We start from the raw sequence: 21,515 nt of genomic DNA on the forward strand, positions 1-21,515 counted from the left end.
CGAGGGCTCTCTCTCTCTCTCTCTCTCTCTCTCTCTCTCTCTCTCTCCTCTCTCTCTCTCTCCTCGCTCTCTCTCTCTCTCTCTCTCCCTCTCGCTCTCTCTCTCTCCTCCCCTCTCTCTCTCTCCTCTCTCTCTCTCTCTCTCTCTCTCTCTCCTCTCTCTCTCTCTCCCTCGCTCTCTCTCTCTCTCTCCCTCGCTCTCTCTCTCTCTCTCCCTCTCCGCTCTCTCTCTCTCTCTCCCCTCGCTCTCTCTCTCTCTCTCCTCGCTCTCGCTCTCCCTCGCTCTCGCTCTCCCTCGCTCTCGCTCTCCCTCGCTCTCCCTCGCTCTCGCTCTCTCTCTCTCCCATGCCCTCTCGCTCTCTCTCTCTCCCCATGCCCCCTCGCTCGCTCTCTCTCTCCTCCCATGCCCCCTCGCTCGCTCTCTCTCTCTCCCATGCCCCCTCGCTCGCTCTCTCTCTCTCCCATGCCCCCCTTCGCTCGCTCTCTCTCTCTCCCCATGCCCCTCGTCGCTCCTCTCTCCTCTCCCATGCCCACCCTCGCTCGCTCTCTCTCTCCCATGCCCCCTCGCTCGCTCCTCTCTCTCCCATGCCCCCACGCTCGCTCGCTCTCCTCTCTCCCATGCCCCCTCGCTCGCTCTCTCTCTCTCTCCCATGCCCCCTCGCATCGCTCTCTCTCTCTCTCCCATGCCCCCTCGCTCGCTCTCTCTCCTCTCTCCCATGCCCCCTCGCTCGCTCTCTCTCTCTCCCATGCCCCCTCGCTCTCTCTCTCTCTCTCTCCCATGCCCCCCTCGCTCTCTCTCTCTCTCTCTCCCATGCCCCCCTCGCTCTCCCATGCTCTCCTCTCTCCCATGCCCCCTCGCTCTCTCTCCCATGCCCCCTCGCTCTCTCTCTCTCTCCCATGCCCTCTCTCTCTCCCATGCCCTCTCTCTCTCCCATGCCCCCTCGCTCTCTCTCCCATGCCCCCTCGCTCTCTCTCTCTCTCCCGCGCTCTCTCTCTCTCTCTCTCCCGCGCTCTCTCTCTCTCTCTCCGCGCTCTCTCTCTCTCTCTCCCGCGCTCTCTCTCTCTCTCTCCCGCGCTCTCTCTCTCTCTCTCCCGCGCTCTCTCTCTCTCTCTCCCGCGCTCTCTCTCTCTCTCTCCCGCGCTCTCTCTCTCTCTCTCCCGCGCTCTCTCTCTCTCTCTCCCGCGCTCGCTCTCTCTCTCTCCCGCGCTCGCTCTCTCTCTCTCTCTCGCGCTCGCTCTCCCTCGCTCTCTCTCTCTCTCTCTCCCTCGCTCTCTCTCTCTCTCTCTCTCCCCGCTCTCTCTCTCTCTCTCTCCCGCGCTCTCTCTCTCTCTCTCCCTCGCTCTCTCTCTCCCATGCCCTCTCGCTCTCTCTCTCTCCCATGCCCTCTCGCTCTCTCTCTCTCTCTCTCTCTCTCTCTCTCTCGCTCTCTCTCTCTCTCTCTCCCTCGCTCCTCTCTCTCTCTCTCTCTCTCTCCCTCCCTCGCTCTCTCTCTCCCTCGCTCTCTCTCTCTCTCTCCCTCGCTCTCTCTCTCTCTCTCTCTCTCTCTCCCTCGCTCTCTCTCTCTCTCTCTCTCCTCGCTCTCGCTCTCTCTCTCTCTCTCTCTCTCTCTCCCTCGCCTCTCTCTCTCTCTCTCTCCCTCGCTCTCGCTCTCCCTCGCTCTCGCTCTCCCTCGCTCTCCCTCGCTCTCGCTCTCTCTCTCCCATGCCCTCTCGCTCTCTCTCTCTCCCATGCCCCCTCGCTCGCTCTCTCTCTCTCCCATGCCCCCTCGCTCGCTCTCTCTCTCTCCTTCCCATGCCCCCTCGCTCGCTCTCTCTCTCTCCCATGCCCCCTCGCTCGCTCTCTCTCTCTCCCATGCCCCCTCGCTCGCTCTCTCTCTCTCCCATGCCCCCTCGCTCGCTCTCTCTCTCTCCCATGCCCCCTCGCTCGCTCTCTCTCTCTCCCATGCCCCCTCGCTCGCTCTCTCTCTCTCCCATGCCCCCTCGCTCGCTCTCTCTCTCTCTCCCATGCCCCCTCGCTCGCTCTCTCTCTCTCTCCCATGCCCCCTCGCTCGCTCTCTCTCTCTCTCCCATGCCCCCTCGCTCGCTCTCTCTCTCTCTCCCATGCCCCCTCGCTCTCTCTCTCTCTCTCTCCCATGCCCCCTCGCTCTCTCTCTCCCATGCCCCTCGCTCTCCATGCTCTCTCTCTCCCATGCCCCCTCGCTCTCTCTCCCATGCCCCCTCGCTCTCTCTCTCTCTCCCATGCCCTCTCTCTCTCCCATGCCCCCTCGCTCTCTCTCCCATGCCCCCTCGCTCTCTCTCTCTCTCCCATGCCCTCTCTCTCTCCCATGCCCCCTCGCTCTCTCTCTCCCATGCCCTCTCTCTCTCCCATGCCCCCTCGCTCTCTCTCTCTCTCCCATGCCCTCTCTCTCTCCCATGCCCCTTCGCGCTCTCTCTCCCATGCTCTCTCTCTCTCCCATGCCCCCTCGCGCTCTCTCTCTCTCCCATGCTCTCTCTCTCTCCCATGCCCCCTCGCGCTCTCTCTTCCATGCCCCCTCGCTCTCTCTCTCTCTCCCATGCTCGCTCTCTCTCCCATGCCCCCTCGCTCTCTCTCTCTCTCTCTCCCATGCTCTCTCTCTCTCTCCCATGCTCTCTCTCTCTCTCCCATGCTCTCTCTCTCTCTCCCATGCTCTCTCTCTCTCTCCCATGCCCTCGCTCTCTCTCTCTCCCATGCCCCCTCGCTCTCTCTCTCTCCCATGCTCTCTCTCTCTCTCTCTCCCATGCTCTCTCTCTCTCTCTCTCCCATGCTCTCTCTCTCTCTCTCTCCCATGCTCTCTCTCTCTCTCTCTCCCATGCTCTCTCTCTCTCTCTCTCCCATGCTCTCTCTCTCTCTCTCTCTCCCATGCCCCCTCGCTCTCTCTAGTGGGGCAGCACGAGCTGACCAAACACCAGGTGGCTGTGAAGATCCTGAACAGACAGAAGATCCGCAGTCTGGATGTGGTGGGGAAGATCCGTAGAGAGATCCAGAACCTCAAGCTCTTCAGGCATCCACACATCATTAAGCTGTAAGTCTAGAATGCATAGGGTTGAAAGGCCCAAAACCACTCCCTTTTCCCTGGATAACTAACTGTGCAAAACCGGTAAATTATAATAAATTATTTATATTAACAGCATGGCGTGTAATGGAACTATATTAAATTATATTTGTGAAATGGAACTATATTACATTATATTTGTGAAATGGAACTATATTAAATTATATTTGTGAAATGGAACTGTTTAAAGTTATATGCTTCTCTTTGGCCTCTGCATGATGAATCAACGCTCAGGGTGGCAACTTTTTTGTTATACACTGCTCAAAAAAATAAAGGGAACACTTAAACAACACAATGTAACTCCAAGTCAATCACACTTCTGTGAAATCAAACTGTCCCCTTAGGACGCAACTCTGATTGACAATAAATTTCACATGCTGTTGTGCAAATGGAATAGACAAAAGGTGGAAATTATAGGCGATTAGCAAGACACCCCCAATAAAGGAGTGATTCTGCAGGTGGTGACCACAGACCACTTCTCAGTTCCTATGCTTCCTGGCTGATGTTTTGGTCTCTTTTGAATGCTGGCGGTGCTCTCACTAGTGGTAGCATAAGACGGAGTTTACAACCCACACAAGTGGCTCAGGTAGTGCAGCTCATCCAGGATGGCACATCAATGCGAGCTGTGGCAAGAAGGTTTGCTGTGTCTGTCAGCGTAGTGTCCAGAGCATGGAGGCGCTACCAGGAGAGAGGTCAGTACATCAGGAGACGTGGAGGAGGCCGTAGGAGGGCAACAACCCAGCAGCAGGACCGCTACCTCTGCCTTTATGCAAGGAGGAGCACTGCCATAGCCCTGCAAAATGACCTCCAGCAGGCCACAAATGTGCATGTGTCTGCTCAAACGGTCAGAAACAGACTCCATGAGGGTGGTATGAGGGCCCGACGTCCACAGGTGAGGGTTGTGCTTACAGCCCAACACCGTGCAGGACGTTTGGCATTTGCCAGAGAACACCAAGATTGGCAAATTCACCACTGGCGCCCTGTGCTCTTCACAGATGAAAGCAGGTTCACACTGAGCACATGTGACAGAGTCTGGAGACGCCGTGGAGAACGTTCTGCTGCCTGCAACATCCTCCAGCATGACCGGTTTGGCGGTGGGTCAGTCATGGTGTGGGGTGGCATTTCTTTGTGGGGCCGCACAGCCCTCCATGTGCTCGCCAGAGGTAGCCTGACTGCCATTAGGTACCGAGATGAGATCCTCAGACCCCTTGTGAGACCATATGCTGACACATGCACTTTTGTGGCCTGCTGGAGGTCATTTTGCAAGGCTTTGGCAGTGCTCCTCATTGCACAAAGGCGGAGGTAGCGGTCTTGCTGCTGGGTTGTTGCCCTCCTACGGCCTCCTCCACGTCTCCTGATGTACTGACCTGTCTCCTGGTAGCGCCTCCATGCTCTGGACACTACGCTGACAGACACAGCAAACCTTTTTGCCACAGCTCGCATTGATGTGCCATCCTGGATGAGCTGCACTACCGGAGCCACTTGTGTGGGTTGTAGACTCTGTCTCATGCTACCACTAGAGTGAGAGCACCGCCAGCATTCAAAAGAGACCAAAACATCAGCCAGGAAGCATAGGAACTGAGAAGTGGTCTGTGGTCACCACCTGCAGAATCACTCCTTTATTGGGGGTGTCTTGCTAATTGCCTATAATTTCCACCTTTTGTCTATTCCATTTGCACAACAGCATGTGACATGTATGGTCAATCAGTGTTGCTTCCTAAGTGGACAGTTTGATTTCACAGAAGTGTGATTGACTTGGAGTTACATTGTGTTGTTTAACTTCTACCGACTCAGAAACCCGGATCCGGGAGCACCCCCACCTCCCCCACCAGTATAAAAGCTGAATAGCATAGGTAGCATAGCGTCATAGGTAAATATTAGCATCTAAATATCATTCAATCACAAGTCCAAGATACCAGATGAAAGATCCACTTCTTGTGAATCCAGCAATCATTTCTGATTTGTAAAATGTTTTACAGGGAAGACACAATATGTAAATCTATTAGCTAAAAGACACCATTTTTCTTTGTCCACCATTTTTTCTCTCCACCAGTAGCTATCACCAATTTGGCTAAACTAAGATATTGATAGCCACTAACCAAGAAAAAACCTCATCAGATGACAGTCTGATAACATATTTATTGTATAGGATAGGTTTTGTTAGAAAAATGTGCATATTTCAGGTAGAAATCATAGTTTACAATTGCACCCACCATCACAACTCGACTAGAATAAATACAGAGAGCAACGTGTATTACCTAATTACTAATCATAAAACATTTCTTAAAAATACACAGCGTACAGTAATTGAAAGACACAGATCCTGTGAATCGAGACAATATTTCAGATTTTTTAAGTGTCTTACAGCGAAAACACAATAAATCGTTATATTAGCATACCACATGTGCAAACATTACCCCAGCATTGATTCACGGCAAAAAGAGCGATAGCATTATCACCACCAAAATGTATAAATTTTTTCACTAACCTTCTCGGAATTCTTCAGATGACACTCCTGTAACATCATATTACAACATACATATAGAGTTTGTTCGAAAATGTGCATATTTAGCCACCAAAATCGTGGTTATACAATGAGAAAAGTAACCAAGCTGGTCAGAAAATGTCGGGCGCCATATTGGACAGTGATCTAGTCTAATGAGTAAATACTCAAACTTGACTAAAAACTACAGGGTGAACAGCGATTGAAAGACAAATTAGTTCTTAATGCAATCGCTGAATTATATTTTTTAAATTATCCTTACTGTGCAATACAGGGTGCGCCAAAGCAAAGCTACCCCAAAGAAAATGGCAGAATATGCGTTTAACGTTTTTCGACAGAACAAGGATTTATCATCATAAATAGTTCTTACTATTAGCTGAACTGCCATCAGAATCTTGGGGAATCCTTTCTCCGGTCTAATCGTCTTTTGGTCGAAAGATGTCCTCTTGTCCCGTCGAAATGGCCACTAACGTTCAGCATGTACTAGAAAAGTGCCCAGCTCTTGGAAGTGCGTCACACAGAAATGCCAGAATCGCACTAAACGGATATAAATTGCTATAAAACGGTTTAAATTAACTACCTTATGATGTTTTTAACACCTATAACGAGTAAAAACATGACCGGAGATATATTACTGGCTAAACAACAGCTTGGAAGGAGGCCAGTCCGACGTCCATCGTGCGTCAGGCGCAGGGAGGAAAAGAAATGTACTTCCGCTCTTTGGTCTTTTATACAGGCCCTGATTGCGCAATCGACTCCATTCAAATTGTCACCACTTACTGACATCTAGAGGAAGGCGTAGGCAGTGTTTGTATCCCCTTAGCATTCACAGGGACATTACAACTGACCTGGGAACAGGGGCCAAGATTTCTGAAATCTCACTCCCTGTCATGAAAAGTGCTGTAGAATGAGTTCTGTTTCACTCAGAGACATAATTCCAACGGCTATAGAAACTAGAGAGTGTTTTCTATCCAATAATAACAATAATATGCATATTGTACGAGCAAGAATTGAGTCCTAGGCAGTTTAATCTGGAGACCAATTTATGCTAAGTCGAAACAGCACCCCCTATATTCGCAAGAAGTTAAGTGTTCCCTTTATTTTTTTGAGCAGTGTGTTTTTTTTCTTGTGACAGGTAGGCCAACATTTACTCCAACATCCTATAATAAAGTAATATAAAGACAATGTGCATCTAATTTACCCATCTATATCTTTCAGGGTCACCATTTTAATTTTGTATTTTATTGCGTGAGCTCGCTTTCTCCATTAACTCCATTCAAATTGCATACAAAATAGATAATCCTTTTCTAGATTGATTATATAGATGTCCTAGCCTACCTCTTTCAGGTCATAAATTCAATGCAGCATTATCCTTATAATTAGCTAATAATGATGGGTTATGCATAATACGCTTCTAACTTGTAGCCGGTCTCTAGCTCTTGGAGGGCCCTGCAGGAAAAGATAGACTTGAATAGCTTGCTGGACATTTTTTTTTTTTTTGAATTTGTTATACCTATAAAGCTTGCGTCCCAATTCGAATAGTCTTTCTTGATTAATGTTAAATCCAGCAGCCAATAGAACTCATGGGTAGTTTTGAAAGAAGAGTGAACGCATGATGGCAGAAGGCTATAGCAGTTATTTATTCAGACCAATAACCATTCAATGTTTTGAAGAGAAGTGAAAGCCTTCTGCATCTAATTCTAGTCCTATAATATTCAAGGATGTCATTAGAATGATGAGGACAACTAAACTTATTTAACTGTTGAAAGCGAGGAAGTAATGAAGCAACAGTAGAGCGGTAGGTAGGAAAATAACATTAAGGGAAATATTATGGAAGGTATAAAGCAATCATGGACTGTTGTTTCTATTTGCTTATTTCAGCCATAATATGAACTTGGTCTTTTACCAATAGGGCTATCTTGTGTATACCAACCCTACCTTTTCATAACTGATTGGCTCAAACGCATTAACCTTTCTGGCGCATGCGTTCCACTAGCGACCCACCTCGACAACATCCGGTGAAATTGCAGAGCGTGAAATTCAAAAACAGATACTCAATATAAAGATTAATAAAACATACAAGTGTTATACATTGGTTTAAAGATTAACTTCTTGTTAATCCAACCACAGTGTCAGATTTCAAAAAGGCTTTACGGAAAAAGCATACCATGCGATTATCTGAGAACAGCGCCCAGCAGACAAATCATTACAAACAGTTACCAGCCAAGTAGAGGAGTTGCACAGGTCAGAAATAGCGATTTAAAATGAATCACTTACCTTTGCAACCATATGAAGATCATCACTCACAAGACTCCCATTTACTCAATAAATGTTATTTTTGTTCGATAAAGTCCCTCTTTATATCCAAAAACCTCAGTTTTGTTCAGTAATCCACAGGCTCAAACCCAGTCACAACAGGCAGACAAAAAATCCAAATAGTATCCGTAAAGTTCGTAGAAACATGTCAAATTATGTTTATAATCAATCCTCATGTTGTTTTTAGCCTAAATAATCGATAATATTTCAACTGGACAATAACGTTGTCAATATAAAAGGTAAACAAGAAAGGCGCACTCTCGGTTGTGCGCATGAAAAACCTCTGGGACACTGTAGGGTCCACTCATTCTTACTCTCTAATTTTTCAGAATACAAGCCTGAAACAATTTCTAAAGACTGTTGACATCTAGTGGAAGCCATAGGAAGTGCAATTTGATTCCTAAGTCAATGGATACTGTAATGGCATTCAATAGAAAACTACAAACATAAAAAAAATCCCACTTCCTGGATGGATTTTTCTCAGGTTTTCGCCTGCCAAATCAGTTCTGTTATACTCAGACATTATTTTAACAGTTTTGGAAACTTTAGTGTTTTCTATCCAAATCTACAATCTATTACTATTATATGCATATCCTAGCTTCTGGGCCTGAGTAGCAGGCAGTTTACTTTGGGCACGCTTTTCATCCGGAGGTGAAAATAGTACTCCCTACCCTAGTGAATTTAACTTCTTGTTAACCTGTCTAGGAACGAGGTTCCGCTAGCAGAACCCCTCGCCAACAGCCAATGAAATTGCAGGGTGCCAAATTCAATCAACAGAAATCTCATCATTCAAATTTCTCAGACATACAAGTGTTAGACACCATTTTAAAGATAAAATTCTCGTTAATCCAACCACAGTGTCCGATTTCAAAAAGGCTTTTCGGAGAAAGCAGGACAAATCATTATGTTAGGTCAGCAACTAGTCACAGAAAGGATACAGGGATTTTTCCAACCAAAGAGTCACAAAAAGCAGAAATAGAGATAAAATTAATCACTAACCTTTGATATTCTTCATCAGATGACACTCCCGGGACAACATGTTACACAATACATGTATGTTTTGTTCGATCAAGTTCATATTTATATCCAAAAACCTCAGTTTACATTTGGCTTTGCCTCCAAAACATCCTGTGAATTTGCACAGAGCCACATCAATTTACAGAAATACTCATAATAAACATTGATAAAAGATACAAGTGTTATTCACAGAATTAAAGATATACTTCTCCTTAATGCAACCGCTGTGTCAGATTTCAAAAAAAGTTTACGGAAAAAGCAAACCATGCAATAATCTGAGTACGGCGCTCCAAGACCAACACAACCCAAAAAGATATCCGCAATGTTGGAGTCAACAGAAGTCAGAAATAGCATTATAAATATTCACTTACCTTTGATCTTCATCAGAATGCACTCCCAGGAATCCCAGTTCCACAATAAATGTTTGATTTATTCGGACATAGATGAACTTTATCGAACATCTCCTTTTTGTTAGCGCGTTTAAACCAGTATTCCAAATTCATGACGCGCGATCACTAGGAGCAGACAAAGTCCAAAAGTTCCGTTACAGTCTGTAGAAACATGTCAAACGAAGTATAGAATCAATCTTTAGGATGTTTTTAACAGACATCTTCAATAATGTTCCAACCGGAGAATTCCTTTGTCTTCAGAAATGCAATGGAACTCACGTGAACGCGCATGGTCAGCTCCTGGCCCTCTGGGAGAGACCTTACTCAATCCCCTCTCATTCGCCCCCACTTCACAGTAGAAGCATCAAACAAGGTTCTAAAGACTGACATGTAGTGGAAGCCGTAGGAAGTGCAAAATGACCCCATAGACACTGTGTATTCGATAGACCAAGAGTTGAAAAACTACAAACCTCAAATTTCCCACTTCCTGGTTGGATTTTTCTCAGGTTTTCGCCTGCCATATGAGTTATGTTATACTCACAGACATCATTCAAACAGTTTTAGAAACTTCAGAGTGTTTTCTATCCAAATCTACTAATGATATGCATATATTAGCAACTGGGACTGAGTAGCAGGCAGTTTACTCTGGGCACGCTTTTCATCCAAACGTGAAAATGCTGCCCCCTAGCCCAAACAGGTTAATCCAGCCGCTGTGTCAGATTTGAAAAAGGCTTTACGGCGAAAGCACACCATGCGATAATCTGAGGACAGCACCCCCGCATATAAAAGCATTAAAAACTTTTTTCAACCAGGCAGGTGCGCCACGAAAGTCAGAAATAGCAATATAATAAATGACTTACCTTTGAAGATCTTCTTCTGTTGTCACTCCAAAAGGTCCCAGTTACATCACAAATGGTCCTTTTGTTCGATAATGTCCTTTTTATATCCGTAACTCAGTTTAGCTGGCGTGCGTCATTCAATAATCCACCGGTTTCCTTCCTTCAAAATGCATACAAAATGAATCCCAAACGTTACCAATAAACTTCTCCAAACAAGTCAAACAACGTTTATAATCAAACCTCAGGTACCCTAATACGTAAATAAATTATACAATTTAAGGCGGAGAATCGTTATTGTCTTTACCGGAGATAAACAGAAAAGAACTCGCTCTCATCCACGCGCATGAAAACACTACAGCCAAAATGGGAGCCACTTAGAAAAACTACAAATTCTAGCTAATTTTTCCAAAAACATGCCTGAAACCTTTTCTAAAGACTGACATCTAGTGGAAGCCCTAGGAACTGCAATCTGGGAGGATTTTGCCTCATAATTAACATGACAGCCATTAGAAACAGTGATATGCTGAAATTATATATTTTTTTGATGGTTTGCCATATCAGTTCTGTTACTCACAGACATTATTTTAACAGTTTTAGAAACTTTAGAGTGTTTTCTATCCAAATCTACCATGCATATCCTAGCTTCTGGGCCTGAGTAACAGGCAGTTTACTTTGGGCACGCTTTTCATCCGGACGTCAAAATACTACCCCCTAGCCCAAAGAGGTTTTAAGAAGGAAAGAAATGCCACAAATTCCTTTAAACAAGGCACACCTGTTAATTGAAATGCATTCCAGGTAGAGAGCGAACGATTTATGATTTTTCAACGCCAATACCAATTATTGGTGGACTTAAAAAAAAGCTGACACCAATTAATCAGCCTAAATAAAATAAAATATATTTTTTTAAATATTTGTAATAATGACAATTCAGACAATACTGAATGAACAATGAACCCTTTTATTTTAACTTAATATAATACATAAAATCTATTTAGTCTCAAATAATGAAACATGTTCAATTTGGTTTAAATATTGCAAAAACGGTGTTGGAGAAGAAAGTACAAGTGCAATGTAAAAAAAGCTAACGTTTAAGTTCCTTGCTTAGAACATGAGAACATATGAAAGCTGGTGGTTCAATATTCCCAGTTAAGAAGTTTTAGGTTGTAGTTATTATAGGAATTATGAAGCGTCGACTATTTCTCACAATACCATTTGTATTTCAGTATTTAGTATTGCCAGCCTAATCTCAGAAGTTGATAGGCTTGAAGTCATAAACAGTGCTGTGGTTCAAGCATTGCTAAGAGCTACTCGCAAACACAGTAAAGTGCTGTTTGAATTAATGCTTACGAGCCTGCTGCTGCCTACCACCACTCAGTCAGACTGCTCTATCAAACCATAGACTTAAATATAATAAACACACAGAAATACGAGCCTTTGGTCATTAATATGGTCAAATCCTGAAACTATAATTTTGAAAACAAAACGTTTATTCTGTCAGTGAAATACACAGTTCGCAACGAACCAGGCGGCCCAAACTGTTGTATATACCCTGACTCTGCTTACACAATTTCCCTTGTTAATATTGCCTGCTAACATGCATTTATTTTAACTAAATATGCACGTATAAAAAAATATATACTTCTGTGTATCGATTTTAAGAAAGGCATTTGATGTTTATGGTTAGGTACATTTGTGCAACGAATGTGCTTTTTTTGCGAATGCGGTTTTGCTAAATCATCACCCGTTTGGCAAAGTTGAAGTAGGCTGTGATTCGATGATAAATTAACAGGCACCACATTGATTATATGCATCGCAGGACAAGCTAGTTAACCTAGTAATAGCATCAACCATGTGTAGTTAACTAGCGATTATGAAGACTTTTATAAGATGAGTTAATGCTAGCTAGCAACTTACCTTGGCTCCTTGCAGCCACAAGGTCCTTTTGACACTGGACTCGCGTAATAGGTGGTCAGCCTGCCACGCATTTTACTCATGGATTGCAATGTAATCGTCCAAAAAGGCCGATTACCGATTGTTATGAAAACTTGAAATTGGCCACACACTTTCCCTCTCTCTCACTTTTGTTGGCACATTGTACACTTTCTGCCTGTGGACAGCTGTTCTACAATGTAATAATGTGCAGTGTAGCCCAAAGATATTACTTTTGTTGTGTTGAACTTGACAGTAACACGTGTGAGGGGGATTATATAATTTTTTACTTGATGATCATTATTTTTGCACACATCTAGCCTTGTGCTCTTGATCAATGTCTGCTATAGTAGCCACTATAATAGAGCAACAATGGAATGCCTGTTTGTTTCATTCTATTTCTACTTTAAGATGTTTTTTCCCCAAGTGCAATATTTAGATGTGTGTGGTCACAAGCATTCTATTATAAAGGCTGTCATGTCTAACTGCAATATTAGTGTATTTTGTTTCTCAAGACTTGAGTGTCATTTGCAGTAAAGTCTAGGCAACAAATAACATTGGATTGCTTTCTTTACATTTTTTGCTGTGATTTAGGTTCAGATTAACCACTTATTTTACACACAGAGACTGATTCATATAGATCATATTCTTTGTTTAATTAGTTAACCTGCATTTCCCTCTAGCAGGGATTTTTTGCATGTTTCAATGGGCCCTCACCAGTTTGCATCCCTGAACATTACATTCTCTGGCAACGGCTCTGGTGGAATTCCTGCAGTCAGCATGCCAATTGCACGTTCCTTCAACTTGAGACATGTGGCATTGTGACTTAAGTAGTGTGACTTAAGTAGTTTTATAGAGTAAGTCACACTTTCTCTTTATCTCTGCATCTATGCTACTCTCCCTACCTCTTCAAAAAGGATCTTGATTAAATGCAGTGTTTCCATGATTTATCTCATTGGTTATGAATGGTCAGCTTTCCCCTATGTTTCTGGCTGTTTTTATTAAATTTTTTATAACTAATCCTATTAATATTCACTAAATGAAAAATCCCCTTACCTGAGTAGTCTTCATGACCTGGCAGTGAGCTCATTGTGTAGGCCTAGTTGGGGCATTTCTGGGGGCCTGCTCCCTTGTGACTAGACCATAATTTTTCCACTTTAAAAGAAAGGTCACCCCCTGGAGTCAAGTTTTATACAACACTTGTGTTGATAACCTTGTTACCAATATGTGGCACATGAATGAAGAAATGTAGCGGTTTGCACAAGGAGGTTTGCTCTAGTGAAGTAGGTCTATGTTTAGCATGTTGAAGTGTTCTGTGGCCAGTCTTCCTCACACCGTCCAGTCATTGAACCCAATGGCCCACAAAAGAGTTCTAAGAGCTCTAGGTTAAGAATCAATTCATGGCTTTTGAGAGGATTAATCTTTCCTTAAACACCTACCTCTTATTCTCAGATGTTATATTGCAATTTTATTCCATTTTATTGCTGTGGTAAATCTGAAATATAGCGGTGTTAAAAAAAAAAAAAGTTTGTCAGTTAGGCGATCCTTAATTGTTTTTGTCTGGTGTTTGAGTAGGGCCCAGAGTCATTTTTTTTCTCTTTTTTTTATTTTTCTGATCAGATGGGCCGCATGGTCAGGGAAATCTCTTGGTCCAATCATGACTAGCCTATTTTGTGTGTGTGACTCTGTTTTTCCTGTGGGGCTGTAGGTACCAGGTGATCAGCACCCCAACAGACATCTTCATGGTGATGGAGTATGTGTCCGGAGGAGAGCTCTTTGACTACATCTGCAAAAATGGAAAGGTAAGACCCCCCCCCCCCCCAAGGATAACACACTCTGTTTGCAGGCTTTGTGACAATTATGGACCTGTTTTTAGTTCAACAACAAAACAGACATTAGGCGTTATTCTACATTAAGCCTCATTAAGCTGATCTGTTACAATTAACTCTGTTGTTTTGTATTGTTGTTTTGGATTGTGGGTAGTCTTTTGCTCACCAGAATCTTAATGGCTTAGGTAATTAGCTATCTATTGTCAGGCTAGTATAATGGTTGTGTCAATAGTCATGTTATAACCTGCTTCTTGTATGGACTACCTCCTCCTTCTGTACACAAACATATATCACAAAACTCTATCTCTACACTGCATTCTTTCTAAGCGTTTTTTGAGGACTACTAAGTTATTCAAGCAAAGTCACTGACCAAATCTCCAGAGTGGTTACTTACTATACTGAAATAGACACTGAATGGACATATCTCACCTCTTGTGTGTTTTTCTGTGTCTGCGTTTCGTGTGTGTCTCCAGTTGGATGAGAAGGAGAGCCGTCGTCTGTTCCAGCAGATCATCTCCGCAGTAGACTACTGCCACAGACACATGGTGGTGCACAGAGACCTGAAGCCTGAGAACGTCCTGCTGGACGCACAGATGAACGCCAAGATCGCTGACTTTGGTAAGTCACTGTCACCCTTAACCCTAACCCCACACGAACTCAGCAGCAACTTTCTACACCTATACCTGATTTACACTTCCAAATTGAGCCACATCTAACTGGGTTGACTTGGTTACACATCCGCCATAGTTACTGGAAAGGGTCGGAAATGACACCCCATTTTCTATACAGTGCTCTACCTTTGGACACAAACACATAATTATGTGATGTTGTCTGGTGTTTTCTGTAGGTTTGTCAAACATGATGTCGGATGGAGAGTTTCTGAGGACAAGTTGCGGTTCTCCGAACTACGCTGCCCCTGAAGTCATCTCTGGAAGGTAGTCTTGTCCTCTCCTTTTCACACTAAAACTATGGCAGACGTGATGGGGAATGTGCTAATGTATACAAAAGCCGCTGTTACATTTCAATAAGTAACACTGTTCATGTTAAAAGGACTGATCAATTTCACGGTTTTGCTTTGGTGAAAGACCCTCCCGTTCTTGATAAGTCTCAAGCTGACTTCAGTCGCCAGCTGGACAGTGTTTCCTCCAAAACATTGGTGCGGCTGGCTTCCAGGTTACGCGAGCAGTGTGTCAAGAAGCAGTGCGGCTTGGCAGGGTCGTGTTTCAGAGGACGCGTGGCTCTCGACCTTCACCTCTCCCGAGTTTGCTGGGGGGTGTTGGTACATAGATCCACTGCGGCACCTCATGAGTTCAGTTTTTTTGTGGCCCCCCACCCACATCAAAGTTGCCCGTACCTGATCTAAAACGATTCATCAATGTTTGACCTGTTTCCTCCCAGGTTATATGCAGGTCCTGAGGTGGACATCTGGAGCAGTGGGGTGATCCTGTATGCCCTGCTGTGTGGGACGCTGCCCTTCGATGACGACCATGTGCCAACGCTCTTCAAGAAGATCTGTGACGGGATCTTCTTCACGCCTCAGTACCTGAACCCCTCTGTCGCCGCCCTGCTCAAACACATGCTGCAGGTGGATCCCATGAAGAGAGCCACCATCAAAGAAATCCGGTAAGAAGGGGCAAGTGATCAACTTCGCCTAAATGCATTCCATTCAAATACAAAGTGTATTTAAACACCTGAATACACTGCAGTAGAATAATGGAAGATAAAATACATTAAAAACAAAAATTAAACTTGCTCCACATTAAACTGTAACTGAGGTTTCATGCTGTACTACCTATCATGGGTGGAAAACTCCTGTCCTGGGGAAGCTCCTGCCTTCTCTGTGCAGGCTTTAGTTCCAGCACTAACAAAGTGAACCCACCCCTCCTGGTCAACACATTATCTAGCTGCCCTGTTAAGAAGAAGAAAAAAATCCTATGGGATAAAAGACTAGCTTGACCCTGACTTTAACCATGCTCTGTCTTCCCTCCCCTCACCACAGAGAGGATGAATGGTTCAAAGAGGAGCTCCCAAAGTACTTGTTCCCAGAGGACCCGTCCTACAGCAACAACATGATTGATGACGAGGCCCTGAAAGAGGTGTGTGAGAAGTTTGAGTGCACTGAGGAAGAAATCCTGACTTGCTTGTACAGCCGCAACCACCATGACCCCCTGGCTGTGGCCTACCACCTCATCATTGACAACCGCCGCATCATGTCCGAGGCCAAAGACTTCTATCTGGCCTCCAGTCCCCCAGACTCCTTCTTGGACGATCAGCACCTGACCGCCTCTGCCACGGCTGCCGCATCCCTTAAGCCCCACCCCGAGCGCATGCAGCCATTCCTGGCAATGGAGACCTCTCCCAGGCCGAGGCACACGCTGGATGAGCTGAACCCACAGAAATCGAAGCACCAGGGGGTGAGGCGGGCTAAGTGGCACCTGGGGATCAGGAGCCAGAGCAGGCCAAATGATATTATGTCTGAGGTGTGCCGGGCCATGAAGCAACTGGACTATGAGTGGAAGGTGAGTGGAAGGGGCGGGAGAATCATAGAGAGTGGGGATGAGGATTGTGGGAAGGAAGAGTAGAAAGGGGAGGGAAGGGAGAGTGAAGGAGTGGGTAAAGATGTCAGGTAGAAATACACAGAAAACCATCAAGGGTTCCCCTTATCAAGGGGTAGTGGGGAAATAAAGTATATTGAACAAAAATTTACGAAATCTGTTATGTTGGTTTCATGAGCTGAAATAAAAGATCACAGAAATGGTCCATACGCACAAAAAAAGTATTTCTGTAATTATGTGCACAAATTTGTTTACATCCCTGTTAGTAAGCATTTCTCCTTTTCCAACATAATCCATCCAGCTGACAGGTGTGGCATATCAAGAAGCTGATTAAACAACATTATCATTAAACGGGTGCACCTTGTGCTGGGTACAATAAAAGGCCACTCTAAAATGTGCAGATTTGTCACACAACACAATGCAACAGATGTCTCAAGTTTTGAGGGAGCGTGCAATGGCATGCTGACTGCAGGAATGTCCTCCAAAGCTGTTACAAGATAATTTAATGTTCATTTCTCTACCGTAAGCTGCATCCAACATTGTTTTAGAGAATTTGGCAGTACGTCCAACTGGCCTCCCAACCGTAGACAACATGTAACCACACCAGGACCTCCACAGCCCAGGACCTCCACATCTGGCTTCTTCACCTGCAGGATCGTCTGAGACCAGCCACCCGGACAGCTGATGAAACTGTGGGTTTGCACAACTGAAGAATTTCTGCACAAACAGTCAGAAACTGTTTCAGGGAAGCTCATCTGCGTGCATTCGTCCTCACCAGGGTCTTCACCTGACTGCAGTTCGACATCGTAACTGACTTCAGTGGGCAAATGCTCACCTTTTGATGGCCACTGGCACGCTGGACAAGTGTGCCAATCCCGGTTTTAGCTGTACCAGGCAGATAGCGTTTATGGAGTCGTGTGGGAGAGCGGTTTACTGATGTCAATGTTGTGAACAGGGTGCCCCATGGTGGCGTTGGGGGTCATGGTTTGGGCAGGCATAAGCTACAGACGAACAAAATTGCATTTCGTCAATGGCAATTTTAATGCCCAGCACTACCGTGACGAGATCCTGAGCCCATTGTTATGTCATTTATCCACCGCATTTATCACCTCATGTTTCAGCATGATAATGCAAGAACCCATGTCACAAGGAGCTGTAAACAATTCCTAGAAGCTGAAAATGTCCCAGTTCTTCCATGGCCTGCATACTCACCAGACATGTCACCCATTGAGCATTGGGATGCTCCGTTCGTGTACAATGGCGCGTTCCAGTTCCCGCCATTATCCAGCAACTTCCAAACAGCCATTGAAGAGGAATGGGACAGCATTCCATAGGCCACAGTCAATAGCCTGATCAACTGTATGCGAAGGAGATGTTGCGCTGCTTGAGGCAAATGGGGGTCACACCAGATACCAGTTTTTCCTAGCCACCGTGCTTCTACACCTGCATTGTTTGGGGTTTTAGGCTGGGTTTCTGTACAGCACTTTGAGATATCAGCTGATGTACGAAGGGCTATATAAATACATTTGATTTGATACTGACTGACTGGTTTTCTGATCCACACCCCTACCTTTTTTGTAATGGTATCCGTGACCAACAGATGCATATCTGTATTCCCAGTCATGTGAAATCATAGATTGGGACCTAATGAAGTGATTTCAATTGACTTTTATGTTTTTTTTGTTAAAGTACTTGCCGTTTATTAGTATTTTTCTGCTTGGTGTGCATTACTGGCTTTGTCAGGTTTAGTTCTACCTGACCTGGAATGGAATGCGGCTATTTCCTCCTTGGCTTCTATTTTAGTATGGCACAACTTTTAGACTATATCAGCTGACTGACTCAACTTAAAAATGTATCTTGAGGAAAAATGAGAGCTATTTATGAAGGAAATTCTCGGTTTCCTGTTTATCCTTGTCTTGCCATGATAGATAGAAAGCAGCTATTTATGGTTTTGTGTGTTTGGGTACACAGTAATAAAACATACTGAGCTTCATATACAGTCCCACAGTTAACCACTGTTCTGTCTAGACTCTAAATCACCACAGATCACCACTGAAGCAGCTACAGGAGACATATTTAATAATGTAATGTTCTATTGCTGTATGTTATATCTATGACATATTATACCCAGCTTCTGACATCCAGTTGAATGCATCACTAATCTCCATATCCTCTTCCCCAGGTGGTGAATCCGTACTACCTGCGTGTAAAGAGGAAGAACCCAGTAACGGGCATGCAGACCAAGATGAGCCTTCAGCTCTACCAGGTGGACAGCAGGACCTACCTCCTGGACTTCCGTAGCATAGACAGTACGTCAATCTGGACTTAATGAGAACATGTCTAGAACTTGGAAGTGTTTTTTTACACTGCTGACTGCCATCACAGAAAATTGGCTATAAAATATGATGCTTTTTCATGCTGAGTGGAATGCAAATTGACTCGTCAGACTTCAAAATCGTTCATATTTTTTTGATCACCTTAGACATGTTACAGGTCTGTCTAGTGGCTTTTGGGTGTTTGGTTGTAACCACCTGTGTGTTTTAACATTCTCTTCTCTTTTCCCTCTTTCTTTCTCTCTGTCTGTAGATGACATGTTGGAGGCTAAATCTGGGACTGCCACTCCTCACCGGTCTGGGTCAGTGGGAAACTACCGCACGGCCCTTAAGAACGACACTGCTGAAGAGGGGGGGTCCCAAACCGAGGGGGCTAAGGAGGACGCTACCCTGACCCCTGCCACCTCCATCCCTCCCACCCCCACCAAGGCCTCGGAGAGCTCCCTGGCCTCCTCGCTCACCTCCTCTGTTGACTCAACAGGAGGCGACCTCGCTCCGACGACAGTCTACCCGCGGCCCGGCAGCCACACCATTGAGTTTTTTGAGATGTGCGCCAATCTCATCAAGCTACTTGCACGATAGCTCACAATCAAGTCAAAACATTAGCCTTTTTTTCTCTCCGAGTGTCCTTATAAGCAATAAGCATACAACCGATTCATGGCTCAATTCATCCCCACCTCGGGCGTTTGAGCTGGCTAGGGTTGTTCCATGGCACTGATGATGCAGGTTTGGTTTTTTCCTACCCTGACTCACAGGGGGGGGGATTTGTCAGAGCAGAGGTGCGGGCGTGGTTTAGAGAACGTTGAATAACAATGACCAAGCCACTTTATTATATTCATGATGACAGAACTATTTTAGAGATGGTTTTACATTTTCACGATCATTATAGTTGGCAGACGATGATTTCTTCCTCCTTTTAGATCACATTCCACCCTTACATATATAGGCTAATTCTGAGTGATACACTGAATTTGCTTTACTGTACTCAGTGGGCTTTGCTGTCCTTTTTCAGTAGAGAAAACAACCCCCCAAGTTTTTGTGTGCAAAAAGGAGAGCTATAGGGGGGGTAGGGTGGCTGAGGGGAAGGATGCAGGAGGCTCTTTTGCTAAGTAGTTTTCTTATTTCTCTCCTGCTCTGTCTTTCTCTACAGTAGATGTCTGAGAACCTGTGCAGAAAGATAGGAAGCTGAACTGCAGGCCTTTCAGGGTTAGCTGCACTGACCATAACAAGGGTTGTCATGCCAACGATGCCCGTTGACTCACTGAGGAAGTGCAATGACCCTGTATATTTCTTATTCGATCGCGTCAGGTGGAAGAAAGGAGTTAGCACTTAATCCAAATTTTTGTTTAGATGTTTTTTGTTAATTGAATTAAGACGTCCATGTTTTTTCGCATTATTGTAAAAGAATAAATGTTTGGATTTGTTTGTCCTCTACATTTTATATATAAATAAAAAAAATGCATTTGGAGATATTTATCAGTGCTTTAAGTGGGAATTGTAGATTACATTGAGAAATGATTATGGAGTGAAATATTTCTTGAATTTTTGCATTACGACTATTGCTGGATGACATTTTATTCCTTTTACTGCTTTCTTAAAATCAATTTCACAGTTTTGAATCATTTATTCTATAAACAGTTTTTCCTCACTATCTCCAAGAGTTCTTAGCTGTTAGTCAAAATGAGACGTACACTATCCTATACTTAATTCAAAGTACTTTTATTATTTTACCAATTTATCTTTGAGGTTGAGGGCTATATACATTCATACATCTGAATGTCTCTTGACTGAGTGACATGCCTTTTAGCAGGATTTGACCAACATTCAGTTTGTACACATTCCTATTCATTAAGTTACACATTGAGAAATTGGGACCATTTGAGTGGGGATTTGCAGCAAGTACATGTGCATGGACAATGTAAATTGATAAAGGAAACAATCAGAACAACAATCATTTCACTTTTCTTGGCCCACATTCCCCACAATAGGTAACTCTGGATGTAAGTTTACATATTTGCCCAAACCTTACATTTATTTAATGTGCTCCTGGAGAAAGTGTTTTTTTAAATGTTTATCTTGAGTGTCAAGACTGAGATTGAATGAGAGTTAATGTCACTTCGATTGCATCATTGTGTTGGCTGCCTTATCATTATCAGTACTGTTGATCAGTTTTATATCAGTGAATATAAAAACATCTATCTACTTCTATCCTCTTATGTGGGGCTGGTTTTGGTCTGAATAAATGACGCGAATGGATTGTGACTGCAGGGTCTAATTTGTAGACCAAATTATCATTAAAACATTTGTAGGACTAAAAACAAACCTTTTTTTAGTTTTCAAGGACAGTTGCAAGTTCTATTCCAAATAGTGCATGAGGTGAATTGTGGGGTTGTTGGAAATAAGTTAGTGTGAGACCATGTTCTCCGAACGGCTTACTGAGGAAGTGCAATGACCCTGTGTCTTTCTTTCTCAACCATGTTCTAACGGCTTATGATGTAAGTTGCACATTTGGTAAGTAGTTTTTCTCCTTTTGAGTGGGAGTGTTAAGAGCTGACTATTTGCAGTAGAAATATCTTTCATTGTACTTGTATTAACTGCTTTAGTTAAGAAATTTTGTTTTAATTTTATTTGGTGTGTAAAGGGACCCTACTACTATAATGACCATGTATCAATGGACAGTGTGTTTAAATCATTTGTACACACAACTGCCTAATAAACAGCAAAATTGCACAGGT

At 44.2% G+C, this 21,515-nt stretch overlaps 1 protein-coding gene across 1 annotated transcript in view; it reads left to right on the forward strand.

The window, feature by feature from the left end:
* The window catches only part of LOC129818121 (5'-AMP-activated protein kinase catalytic subunit alpha-1-like), a 25,811-nt gene extending 4,296 nt beyond the window's left edge, over positions 1-21,515 (forward strand). Inside the window, exons 2-9 of the mRNA XM_055873720.1 lie at positions 2,899-3,040; positions 13,772-13,865; positions 14,366-14,510; positions 14,740-14,827; positions 15,291-15,515; positions 15,892-16,411; positions 18,630-18,756; positions 19,034-21,515. Coding sequence (XP_055729695.1) covers positions 2,899-3,040; positions 13,772-13,865; positions 14,366-14,510; positions 14,740-14,827; positions 15,291-15,515; positions 15,892-16,411; positions 18,630-18,756; positions 19,034-19,362 — 1,670 coding nt within the window. The 3' untranslated portion in view covers positions 19,363-21,515. The remainder of the gene's footprint in view (positions 1-2,898; positions 3,041-13,771; positions 13,866-14,365; positions 14,511-14,739; positions 14,828-15,290; positions 15,516-15,891; positions 16,412-18,629; positions 18,757-19,033) is intronic.

Source organism: Salvelinus fontinalis, chromosome 21 (genome assembly GCF_029448725.1).
Source record: "Salvelinus fontinalis isolate EN_2023a chromosome 21, ASM2944872v1, whole genome shotgun sequence".
Taxonomy (NCBI): domain Eukaryota; kingdom Metazoa; phylum Chordata; class Actinopteri; order Salmoniformes; family Salmonidae; genus Salvelinus; species Salvelinus fontinalis.